Raw genomic sequence first — 12724 nt, 5'->3', positions numbered from 1 at the left:
TTTTTTTGTGATCAGTATATGATTTTATACACACATAGCCAATCACTGGCACCTAACAGAGCAGTGCAGGAGAAGTAGAACATCAGGGAATCTGAGACGGCATTATTATCACATGGCTCCCTCTGGTATTTTGCTGTTAGAGCAGTGCAGGAGTAGTAGAACCACAGGGAATCAGATGGCATTATTATCACATGGCTCACACTGGTATTTTTCTGTCAGAGCAGAGCAGGAGTAGTAGAAACACAGGGAATCGGATAAGGGATTATTATCACAAGGCTCCCAATGGTATTTTTCTGTCAGAGTAGGAGTAGTAGAACCACAGGGAATCTGAGATGGTATTATTATCACATGGCTCCCTCCAGTATTTTTCTGTCTGAGCAGATCAGGAGTAGTTCCTACACATCGCTGCTTACCGAGTGCCTGAGACGTCGCCTGCCTCCCGGCCAAATACATGCCCCCACTGCCTCCAAATCTCCTCAGAAACATGGGAGGGGATGTGTACGAGAACACACCCCCTCGCATGCCTCCACTGCAGGAGAAACCGACCATCCGACGATTTCTCCTGCCTTCACAAATAAAAGTCAGTCTCAACTAACTAACGGCAGGCATCGGCCCGTCTCTGTACCAATGGGAACCCCTAGCATTTTCATGGGGACGCCCATAAAACGTTGGACGTTTCCATGGGCGGGCCTATTCCCGTCACCGTCCGTCCCCGGCCCGCCCCGATGCTTGCGAATGGCTCGGCGACGATGCAAGTCTCTGAATCCATTCACACATAGACCATGTGCACGCTTAGTCCCCAAAACATTGCGTGTATTTGGAGCCTAGCTAACTGGTTAACGTTGCCCCGGCGACCAGATCCCCTCGCTACACTGCAAGTGGATGTGTACGCTAACACAATCGCTCGCAAGCGCCAGCACAGAAGAGAAATCATTCGATGGTTGCTCACCATCGAATGCCTTCTCACTTCGGGGGTCTGCGCATTAGCGCCTATGCGCATGCGTAGTTCCCCACCATTGGAGGTGGGGCCGAATTCGGACCTGAGCGAAAAGGTCTGAATCTGTCCCCGAGTGTACTGGGCATAGTTGTGACAGCCATTTTGTGATGAAGTAATACCTGTGGTATCTTCATGTGATGATGTCACTGCTTGATAGTTAACATGGCTGACTATTGCCTGAACAGTTATTTATCATAATGGGGGTCAACCAATCAGCACTGAAGTAACATCTATAATTTGCATAATATAAAATTATACAGAGCAGCTGATTGGTTACCATAGGCCACTCCTCCTCTGGCTCAATTCTCCTCCCTTATCACTGCTTCTACATCTCCCCCAATGTCATGTTGTCAATAATAAAACTCCATACATCAGGTTACAGCTAAAGTACAGTATATATCACATCACACTTTCATATGAATAAACATCCTTTTAATTGATGAACAAGATACATACTGTTTGTCATTGAGCAAAGTGTTGTCACATAATATATATATATAAATCATTTTCAATTCCCAACCATATATAACTTAGAAATATCATTTAAAAATACAATAAAATGTAAAAACTATAAATATCTGTAGTGTGTGTGTATATACAGTATATATTTACATCTCGTATGTTTACAGTATCTCCCTCAGTGGAAAATGTATTATAATAAAGCGGAAAATATCTTAAGACGCGGATCACTACTCCCCAAATTACCGTTTTATGTTCTGTACGTATTATGGGGTAGATTTATCAAGGTTTTCCATGTGATGTTGCCAATAGCAACCAATGAAATTCTAGCTATTATTTTGTAGGCAGTTCTAGATAAATGATAAGTAGAAACTGATTGGATTGGTTACTACGGCAACATCTCCACTTCTAAGAACCCACACTTCAGTAAATATTCCCCAAAGGTTCTATATGTGGAACACAGTCAACACTTTTCAAAAACTTCCCTTTAGTTTTAAAATTGGGGCAGAGAGCAGTGCTATACTGTAGACCATATGGGCCAATACGAAGTCCATTTTCATTAGGTGGACTACTAGCCTGCGTAAAGGATAATGGGTCTGATTCAGTATTAGTTGTACTTCAGTACCCCTGCCCCCCCCCCTCTATCTAGGGGCCCGCTGTGGTTGGCATGTATTTTTTTTTTTTTACTTTTTTTTTATCTAAAGGTTTTGTGCATGGGAGTGGGGTAGTGCTGCAGCTTCACCTATCTGCCAATGTGACAATGATTAATGGTGCTGAGCTTTGGGAGCCAAGGCACACTGACTGCATAAGTGTGCAGTGCATTACTGGGAGTTGACTAAGTCCGATGAGACTTTGCACAAGAGGTCAGAGGCTGAGAGGCTTATGCTGAGCTTTGCTTGGTGGAGCTCATCATATGCTTCTCTGGCCCATGGAGGATAGCAGCAGCAGCGGCCTTGTCATGGGAGGGTTTTTAATGGGAGGGTTTTTAATATATATATTTTATGTTTATATTAACCCCCCCTGCAGTTACCCATTGACCAAGTTTATACTGCCTTCACTCTGTGTTTTGACAGTGTAATATTCTCCCATGCAGTTTGCAGCCAGTAATGACAAGTGGGAGAGCCCCCCCCCCCCGCGTGCCTGCACTTAGACTTCAGAAAGAGACCGCAGTTTAAGGGGTTGTAAATGAGCGGGAATGCACAGATTACAACCAAATCACCTATTAGCAAGTTTCCGTAGTCTACGTTCACTACTGAATTAGGCCCACCCATCTAATACCCCTTTCACTTCACAAAAAATAAGCCATGTCGGTCCACGGATGTTGCCTGGTTGACCTGGTTCTCTGTGTGATGTGAAAGGGCCTTTATCAATTTCCTTGGTCTATCAACCCGCCATTGCGACCTGGGTTAAAAAAAGGGTTAATCCCGGGTCATACCTGGGTTGCTGTGCAATGTGAACAGGTAATCCGGGTCGAACGACCCTGGTACCATTCACACTATGGAGGAGCCAATGCTTGGAGACAGCGTCAGCTCCAAGCCTGGCTCCTCCCCTGTCTCTATGATGCGCTGCAGCTCCGCCCCATCCCGGGACGGACCCGTGTCCAAATCCCGGTTGGGCCCCGTCATTTGCGATGTGAAAGGGGTAGTAATCTAATCTGGGTTATCCCATGTGCTGAATAATAACATTGTGAAGAAATGGAAGTGGAATTCTGCTTAAATCATTTTCTTGGGCTCTTTTCCATATATAATCATTTGTATTTGAGGCAATTATGTAGCCACATTCTTACGCATTTGTTGGAGTTAGTATCTTTTCCCGAATGTTTATCATAATACATCAACCTGGCACAGCACACAACTTATGTGCCGCTGGGGAGTTACACACTATATATATATATCTGCTAAGGCACTGGCCGGCTGAAGGCAGTTGACAAAAGTCCCCTTTCTTCCTATATCTAGTGCAAAGGAAAAAATACTCGTCACTTGTGACCTTTATGCTGTGAGGTAGAGGAAATATTTTGTTTGGAATGGAGATCTACGCATCTTCCTAAACCCTTGCAAGCCTAAGAACCACTCGGGACACTTGAAGACAAAACCATTGTTCCCCCTTTCCCACCTGCATCCTGTAGGCACGCTGATGTCTCCTACTTACTGTGTCATCACAAGTATGACATTGACGTAATTCTAAGTACAACCTTCTAATATTATTCTTGGCACACTGACTTACAGTAGCTTTAAGCACATGACATTATTGTTGTTGGAAAGCAAACTCCTGGCATAGTACAGTAGTTTCACTAGTTGGGGTGGTGACGATTCACTAACACTCGGCTCAGCGCGAAACCCTTGGTTCCTTCTGCTAAAAACAAGTGGATCACTACACACTTGGGTGATCTTCAGGATCAGCTTGATCTCCCAGGGGCCTATTTCTGAGGCTGACTTCTGGTTCTACTCCACTGGAAACCTAAAGACCACAAATGCAGCTCTACGTAAGGTTGGATTCCATATTTAATTCTTCTTCCAATTGTGGAGTAAGCATAGAGGCAGGAAGTGGCCCTAAGTGGCCATTATGGATTCAGATAAGTCAGTCCAGTCTCTATCTCGCAGCATGGAGCGGCGTCTCCTTCCGTACCCCATGGGGTCACTAGTGTCTTTATTGGACTTGTCTTTGTTGTTGTTTCTCCCAAGCTGGTAAAGGACGTTGGCTAAATTCTGTACCTGACAGGTCCCCAGTTGACAACCGCGAGTGTTAATGGAATGAGTGTATCGTTTTTCTCTCAGGTTCAACAGCGATCTGGAAAAGGAAGAAGATATCTGTAAGTTTTTGAACGACGACATTGGTGCGATTCAGCCGTGAATGTTGGGGCGGGATCCAAAACAGTGTTGGTTCCAGAAGTGGGGCTACAGCGCAGTCTAAAATTCAAATAGGGAAGTCACACCCACTACCAGTGATGATTGGCAGTTTTTGGGGTGGCAGTTGATGTGATTCCCCTATCTGAAGTTTGGACTGTGCTGCAACCCCTCCTCAGGAGCCAACACTGATCCGGACTGCAAAACTTCTTTAACAAATGTTATTTTAATAGTTTTGTAAGTTTATATCAAATATTTGAACTCCATTGAAAACTAAATATTAAGGTTTGAAGGAGTTCTCCTGAACACTTTAAGATGATCCACCAACAGAAAATGACTTGTTCCCAGTATTTCTTAATTCTAACAAGTCAAAATTTGCATGAGATAATGCATGGACCTGTATTTCTCATGACAGAAGCCTTCAGACCCCATTCTCTAATCGCAGACCTACATCTTTAGACCAAGCATACCCCCTTTTCTCAATAGTAAGTCACGTTATTGAACACTACCAATTATTTGGTTCTGTTAAAGTGATACTGCCTTGCTGACCAATCAAAATACAGAATTATAAAAAAAAAAACCCTCAACCCTATTTTCTGTTTTCATTTCCTAGTCAATTGCCAAAAGGGGAACTCTAAAGTCCCCCATACATTACCAACATATCGCAATTTTCCAATCCTCCCAATAGCTGGGTTAGGAAATGGAAATATAAACTATGTTTAAAATTCTTGAATCCGTGATCCCAGCTGAAAATAGTCGGGATCACCAAATCGGGGATTTAAAGATGAAGAGCCTCCCCAATTTCCAAGTTCATTGATGGCATTTCCAGTTGAATCAGGGACTCCGGAAAGGGGGGCTCAGTTTCCTGGTGGTGTTAACCCTTTGAGTGCTAAGTGAATTTGTCAAAATAGGTGTGAAAATTGCCAAGCAAACATTTGTACTCATCATAATGGCCCTTATTCTGATCGGTGCGGCCCGATCAGAATATGCGGCCAGGACCGTGCAGGCGAATCCCCGCCTTCCATACGGATCGCCACCTCCGTCCGTACGCGGATATGTGGCGGTCCGCATGAAAGTGGACGGGGATACGCCTCCTCCATCTTGGGAGCAGCCCCTGCATTCGATGGTCGCCGAACATCGAATGCAGGGCCGCACGCTCCACCAGCTCCCGCCACCCTAGACCACACGGACACTTGTCCGTATGAAATCATGTATGGGGGCGGGCAGCTGACATCCGGCGATGTCAGATGCCCGCCCCCTACACAAGCGTCACGGCTTCATTACCTTGCATACGCCCCGCGTTTGCATGGGAACGCCCATGAAACGCGGGGCGTATGCATAGGGTAATGAGGCTAAGTAGCCCTACACGCCCCTCTCCGCCCCCTGTGCGGCGTATAAAGAATACGTGCGGCAAAACCGCTTGCACATGCGCAGAGTGACCTCTGCACATGCGCAGTCCAAAAACATCGGCGGTACGACCGCATGCGGAGAAATCCGCACCGATCAGAATAAGGGCCGTTGACCGGTAATGTTACCTTATCTAGGAAATATAGGGGGAAATTTACTAAAGGAAATTTGTAAAAAAATAGGTGTATTTGTATCCAGAAATACACTCATTTTTGACATTTACTATCCCGAAAATACGGCAATTTGTATTCGTATTGATGTTCTATCAATACGAATTGCCGTATTTTCGGGATAGTAAATGTCAAAAATAAGTGTACAGTATTTCTGGATACAAATACACCTATTTTTTACAAATTTCCTTTAGTAAATTTCCCCCTTAATCTTTTTAAAACAACATTTTGAATTTGAATTTATATAACAAATGTGAGCAATGCTGGTATTTTGAGCGGATGTTTTGCACATCTCCCACTCAAAGGGTTAAGATTGTTTATTAAACCTCTATGCTACAGAGGAGGGAAGTTACAGTAGATAGTTGTATTTTGTTACCTAAGCATCGTCCGATCGTTGGAATTGTTTGAATCTTCTTCTGGCTCTTTCCTAGTAGATATAAGAGAGTCACCATCTCTCACATCCCTTTTCAGTCTCTGGTTGGAAAGGTCTCTTAATTTTTCCAGGAAGGATTCCACAGGTGGGGGCATACGCCTATATAAGGAACAGAAACAATATTAGTCAAAAATTCAATTGATGACTGCAATGATCACTAATTAAACATCATGGGTTTCTGTTAAGGAAGCGGCTATGGCATTTGTGATTTAGCGACATGTCATGTTTTCTTGCTGCGCTGATGTAGCTATTGGTGTCTGTGTATATACACACAGACGGAGCTGCTCCCGCCGACCGCCATCCTCCAATAGCCGAATGGGTTGAGACGCTTGCACTCCCCATTCTCGGCAATGGACGCGCGAGTATGGGAGACGTTCATGCGTCCACATCTGCCGGATCGCCATCCACCAGATACAAGCGGATGGCGCGCTGGCGGACACACAGAGAACGGCCCCATCTGTATAAAAGGCTTACTACTCCTCATCTCTGTGAGATGAAGTACCACCACTGACCACAAGAGGCCACTCGACGGACCAAATTACTGCTATGTGTGCTAAAAGATCTCATACCAGAAAGTGAAAGCAATTTTTGCAGGGACACTGTTCTGATTCAAACTTTCGGGATATGGAGAGAGGGAGCAGCGAAGAAGGAGATTGGAGGTAGGAGCAGAACGGTAGGGTGGGAAGTTTGCGGGCTAAACACGGTCACAGCCCAAAGTGAAAGTACATTGTAGAAGCCGCCATTTTGACTGGCTTTTCAGCTGGCTATAAAGAAGCACGCAATCTATAGGGCACTGCAGCTCACCTGTCTCTGTTGTCCATCCCGTAAGAGCTGCAGGTATTGATTGTCGCCACAAGGAAAAACACGATAAGGCATCCGATCTGAGCCATGACTGCTGGAAAACGGGGGAAAAAAGACAACTTTAACGGACAAGCCCAACATTTCCTGGCCAACTTCCTTGACATGGTCTAAATTTAAATTGTTTTGGAGGCTGATGCAAGAAATCATTGTATTCATAAGTTTGGCTGGTGGACAAAGCAGAGCAGAAATAGTAAGGTCACGGGATAGTCTTTAATATCAGAGGTGGTCAGAGCTGTGCATCGCTGTGTAGACAGTTAGTGGTCAGAAGCATGCAGCACAGCATTTTCCTACAGAGCCAGCTTCTCTCCGCTCCTACACTAAAGCATGAGGCAGTGACAGCACCACAAAGGGCACTGCCAAACGCAGTGATTAATATGATGGGGATACTCCTTGCCTAACGACACACCCTACATACTGTACACAAAGGTGGTAAGCCTCACTGCTGTGCAGCGCCAATCTAAGAAGAATCACGTTTCTGGTCCTCACCACCATTCACCTACATTCTATATGTCATTGATGCGCACGTCATAGAGTTTAGTCATGGATTGTTCTATGGTCCTGGAACGAGTCTGCACCTGTTGCATCTTCTCTAGCTTTAAGGCGTTTTCAGATGGAAAATATTGAACTAAGATGCTACATAATAGAACTAAACATACAGTGGGGGAGATTTAGCAAAGCTTGGAGGCTGATAAAGCGGAGAGAGATAAAATATCAACCAATCAGCTCTTGACTCATTTTTCACACGCAGAGGGAGATGTATTACGCCTTTAAAAGAGATAAACGCGAGGGTGATACAGGCCCAGATGTATGAAGCTTCCAAAAGTGATAAAGTGGAGAGTGATAACAACCTCCCAATCAGCTCCTACCTAACACTTTTTAAACACAGCCTGTAAAATGGCAGTTAGGAGCCAATTGGCGGGCTCTCCGTTTTATCACGTTATGAAGCTTGATACATATGCGCAATGAGTGATAAATTCTCAGCCAATTAGCTACAAACTGTCACGTTATAGGCAGTGTTTGAAAAGTGACAGTTATGAGCTGATTGGCTGGATGTTTATCCCTCTTTATGCCCTGTAGCCTTTTACATGGTAGTTAGGAGCTGATTGGCTGGCACTTTATCCCTCTGCATTTTATCTCTCCATCAAAGACATAGACTCTCTCTTCAAGCTTGATAAATCTTACCGAGAGTACTAACCAATCAGCTTCTGTCATTTTTGCATATACAATTTGTAACATAACAGAACCCTGCATCAACCCTGCGCAGACTTGTATACACATGTTATTTTAGAGGTTATTCGGATGTGCATCTCTATGAGCGGCATTGTGCCCTCACCCAACATCTGCCCCTGCAGGATTCTAACCAATCATAAGCAGTGCAGCCAAATCCAAATCCGAAGGACATTGATTTTATCTTATAACGTAAATTACAACCGCAACCTTATATGTACAATTACCAGAGAGCTCCAAATCCAATCTTTTTACCAGGTAGTATATTTCTGGCTTTCCTCATGACCAAAGAGGATCAATACATTGAATAAAATGCGACTGAATCAGAAACGATTTAGAACTACTTCCAAGTGGACAGTATAGAATATAAGAAACGGTTAATAAATAATAAATATGACACATTCGTCTGCTACTAAATATAATCTAGATGAAGAGTTACTGACTCCCTATCACTTAATGGAGTTAGTACACATACACCGTCTCTATTTTAGGCACTGCAAGCTTAAAATAAAAAAGTGCCACATAAGCTATGTACTAAACGGCCGTGTGGAGTTTTGGCTTTTTGCCATGCCAAGCTTGACCTCACGCTTCCACCCTAAGAAGTATTTTATGTAACAACATTCCTTGATCTCTGAACCTACTACGCCAGCGGTGTTAAACTCATGGCCCCCCCAGCTGTTGTGGAACTACACGTCCCATCATGCCCTGCCACAGTTTTAGCCATCCATGATATGAAATCTGTGGCAGGGCATGCTGGGACGTGTAGTTCCACAACAGCTGGAGGGCCATGAGTTTGACACCATGGGGTACTAGAGCACGTCATTAATGATATTGAGAGTACATATAGGGCAGCACGGACAGTGTAAATACAGCACTGAGGTCATGGATTCGATTCCCACCATGTCTCTAACTGTGCAGAGTTTGTATATTCTCTCCATACTTGCGTGGGTTTACTCCGGGTACTCCGGTTTCCTCCCACAATCCAATATACTGGTAAGTTAATTGGCTCCCAACAAAAATTAACCCTAGAATGTCTGTGTGTACATGTACATGCGGTAGGGAATATAGATTGTAAGCTCCACTGGGGCAGGGACGGATGTGAATGTTCACCTATACTATGTAAAGCGCTGCGGAATCTGTGTGCGCTATATAGATAACTGGTAATAAATAAATTCATATAAAATGTTTTTTTTTTTTTACAAAGATCGCTCAGAAGGGCCACAATGAGTGTTGTGTAGATAGATAGGTAGATACTGTAGATAGACAGATAGACAGACAGATCGATCGATCGCAATAAAGTCTGGAACTTGTAGAAAACTGTGAGAGACCCTACTGTTCACTATAAGAATTACATTGCCTTGGGACAGGCTATATAACAGAGAACAGGCACACTGCAACCCATACATTATATTGCATCAGAAAACCCATCTCATTCCAACACAATTTGCAAGTCTGTGCCCGCCATAAGGAGATTAGACTTGGCTTTCACACTGGGAGTGTGTTTTACAACTTGGACACTTATGGGACATTAATACCTGAAAGCCGGTTCAACGCAACTGCGATAAAAGTGTTAAATTAAATCCGGCAGTCGAGTTTATAATCTGAAACTTTCCCCAAATTTATACGCGTATGAAGGCAAAATTTAACAAACAAGTAAATAAACAAACAAATAAATTGTCACCGGGAAGAAACCTCTAAAAAAAATGTTTGACATTTTTATTTAAAAATATTCATTATTCTAAACTTTTTCAATGACTTTATATACTTTTTTGGGTATTTTAGCTAGTTTACTATGAATATATTAGAACAGGATGGTAAATCATTTTGCAAATGAAACAATGACTAAAATAAAGAAAAAAGAAACTTAAAAGAAATTCATGTACCGGTAGGTAGTATTCAGTTTGTCAGGCTTACCTATATTTATACCCTGTCTTTATGTCCTCAGATGGCTTTAATAGAACTGTATTCCCTTCAATGAATTGGAGTTCTTCAAAAAGGCTTTGTCACTGACTGCAGCTGTGTTGCTGGCTGCTTTATATGCTAACTGACCTGGAGTGTGAGGGGGGGGGGGTGACAGGATGATGATGTCACTCAGTCAAGAAGCAGCGTTGAGTAAGTTTCAATTATATCTATATACTGTAGTTCCTGGCATTTTCGGATACACAAACATCAATGAGGCACCGGCGGGGGTTTTTAGTTTTATTTTTGTAATGATATTCACCAAAGGACCTGTCACACAGGGTATACCCAAAAATGTATCTTTCTTTTGTTAGCACAGTATTACACCACTAAATGACTTACAGTATTTAGACTTTTCATAAACAGATGCTGTTAATACATAGGCAGTAGACAATAGATTGAAATGGTCTGTTATTTAAAAATTCTAATTGCGCAAAGGGTATTATTGGGCCACAGTACCAATGAACACACATCTGCTCCATTTAAGCTTTTGCCATCAAATTTTTATTTTTTTCCGCAATTCAAACAGTCTGGGTTAAATGTTTAAATGAATTGTCATTTTATTGTTTTAATTCAAAAATGGTCTACATTGAATGTTGAAAGATTTTAATGTTCTTATTTTGAAGTGGATCTGCTACTAGCGCTAGGGCTATTGAGCCTGACTAGACGTTGGCCTTGAAAGGGTTAATATCAAGATTGATCGTTGAAAAAATAATAATAATGGCTGTCATATATATTTAATAAAGAATTAAACTCAAATGATAAAAACAAAAAAAAAAAACGTTCCAGAATCCTTTTAAGAACCACGTAAAAATATATGTAAAAATAGCCATGCTACCCTGCAATTCTGTGAGGTCAATTTATGCCCCTTTTACACCGCCGCAAAACTCCGGGTCTTCGGCGGGTCAGCGGCGGTGTCCCGAACTCGGTAGAACACGGCCAGGACCTGGGTAGAGGGCAGGGTGTAAATGGGTACGCCGGGTTATCGGACCTGGCTCCCATTTACATCAATGGGGGACGTGCAACCTGCGGGCTGCGCTGCTGTCTTCTATACTCTGCAGACAGCAGCAGCGGCAGCGGAGGAGGTGAATGGATGCCATGGATGCCTGTGTGCGGCAAGGGCTGTGGTGGTGCACAGGGGCTGGGCTTGCCCCAGCGCAGTGGTACGGGCCCCGGCGGCGGAGATCGCGCTTGGAGATGACGTCATCTCCAAGCGGCGGCAGGGGGCTGCGGGCGGTGTAAATGGAGCAAAAGCCGGGTCGCACCTGGCTTAAAGCAGGAATCAAAAACCCAGGTGCGACCCGGCGTTTTTGTTGTAAAAGGGGTATTACTGAGATGGGGGGGGGGGGGTACTGTTAAAGATGGGGGGGGGGGGGGTTACTAAAGTTCTTTTTCACATGAGATGTTGCTATGGACAACCAATAAGATACTATCTATTATTTTCTAGAAGGTGCTAAATCACAGACGGTGTAATGGTTACATTGCAGCCTCACAGCACTGAGGTCATGGGTTCTATTCCCACCATGGTCCTAACTGTGCGGAGTTTGTATATTCTCCCCGTGCTTGCGTGGGTTTCCTCCGGGTACTCCGGTTTCCTCCCACATTCCAAAAATATACTGGTAGGTTAATCGGCTCCCAATAATATCAACCCTAGAATGTCTGTGTGCGCATGTACATGTGGTAGGGAATATAGATTGTAAGCTCCACTGGGGCAGGGCCTGATGTGAGTGTTCAAATATTCTCTGTACAGTGCTGTGGAATATGTCGGCGCTATATAAATAACTGGTAATAAATAAATAAGAAGTAGATTCTGATAGCACCAGCAATGTGTGCTGAGCGATCTGTGCTGACCAGGGTTCTCTGGTGAGAGAACCCTGGCGATCCCACAAGACATGCAGTCAAAATCTAGTCAGGCGATGACGATGCGTGGGATCGCGCATCGCCATCGCTACGATCTGTACACACCGGGCGATGTGTGCTTAATTCCTAAGTGAACTAGTTAGGTCACTTAGAAATAGAGCTGAACCCCCCCCCCCCCCCTTTTCTATGAGCCATTAAGCTGGGCGCACATTAGACCACACTGCAAATGGTGCGATGTCCTCAACGATTTCCCTTGAACTGTTTGGAACTCTCTCTTACAAGCAATATACTGTAGTGTATAATATAGCCGTCCAGGGCCGGTGCAAGGCTTATCAGCACCCTAGGCTGAACCTACTGCCCCCCCCCCCCATACTGCCACCAATACCCACTTTCCAACCCATTAAAGCATACTTGCCTAACATTCTGGAATAGCAGTGAGGCTCCCAAAAATCAGGTGGTCCTGCCAGCCCCCTGGGAAGGTGGACATGTCCCCAGCTTTCCCTTTAGG

The 12724-nt window shown here is 44.0% G+C and overlaps 1 protein-coding gene across 2 annotated transcripts; it reads right to left on the bottom strand.

The window, feature by feature from the left end:
- Positions 1-3939: 3939 nt before the first annotated feature.
- On the bottom strand, positions 3940-10400 carry LOC146042296 (uncharacterized). 2 transcript variants are annotated; one of them, XM_083162240.1, is made up of 4 exons: positions 10312-10400; positions 7114-7204; positions 6253-6408; positions 3940-4243 (listed from the first exon to the last, which is right to left on the bottom strand). In XM_083162240.1, exons 2-4 carry the CDS (start codon positions 7197-7199, stop codon positions 4006-4008), a joined length of 480 nt encoding a protein of 159 aa, XP_083018366.1. In that variant the 5' UTR covers positions 7200-7204; positions 10312-10400; the 3' UTR covers positions 3940-4005. The 2 variants fall into 2 exon arrangements, with proteins under 2 accessions (XP_083018366.1, XP_083018367.1); XM_083162241.1 differs by having other exon boundaries at positions 7114-7201; positions 10312-10396.
- Between the last annotated feature and the right edge of the window lie 2324 nt (positions 10401-12724).

This window comes from Crinia signifera, chromosome 19 (genome assembly GCF_055691185.1).
Source record: "Crinia signifera chromosome 19, ASM5569118v1, whole genome shotgun sequence".
Classification (NCBI taxonomy): Eukaryota; Metazoa; Chordata; class Amphibia; order Anura; family Myobatrachidae; genus Crinia; species Crinia signifera.
This window is presented reverse-complemented; position numbering and strand designations above follow the sequence as displayed.

Excerpts from the sequence above, each read along its gene's own strand:
- LOC146042296 (XM_083162240.1), bottom strand. The coding sequence starts at position 7,199 with ATGGCTCAGATCGGATGCCTTATCGTGTTTTTCCTTGTGGCGACAATC. Across the intron at positions 6,409-7,113 it reads GGGATGGACAACAGAGACAG|GCGTATGCCCCCACCTGTGG; the intron begins GTGAGCTGCAGT and ends TTCCTTATATAG. Across the intron at positions 4,244-6,252 it reads AACGATCGGACGATGCTTAG|ATCGCTGTTGAACCTGAGAG; the intron begins GTAACAAAATAC and ends TTCCTTTTCCAG.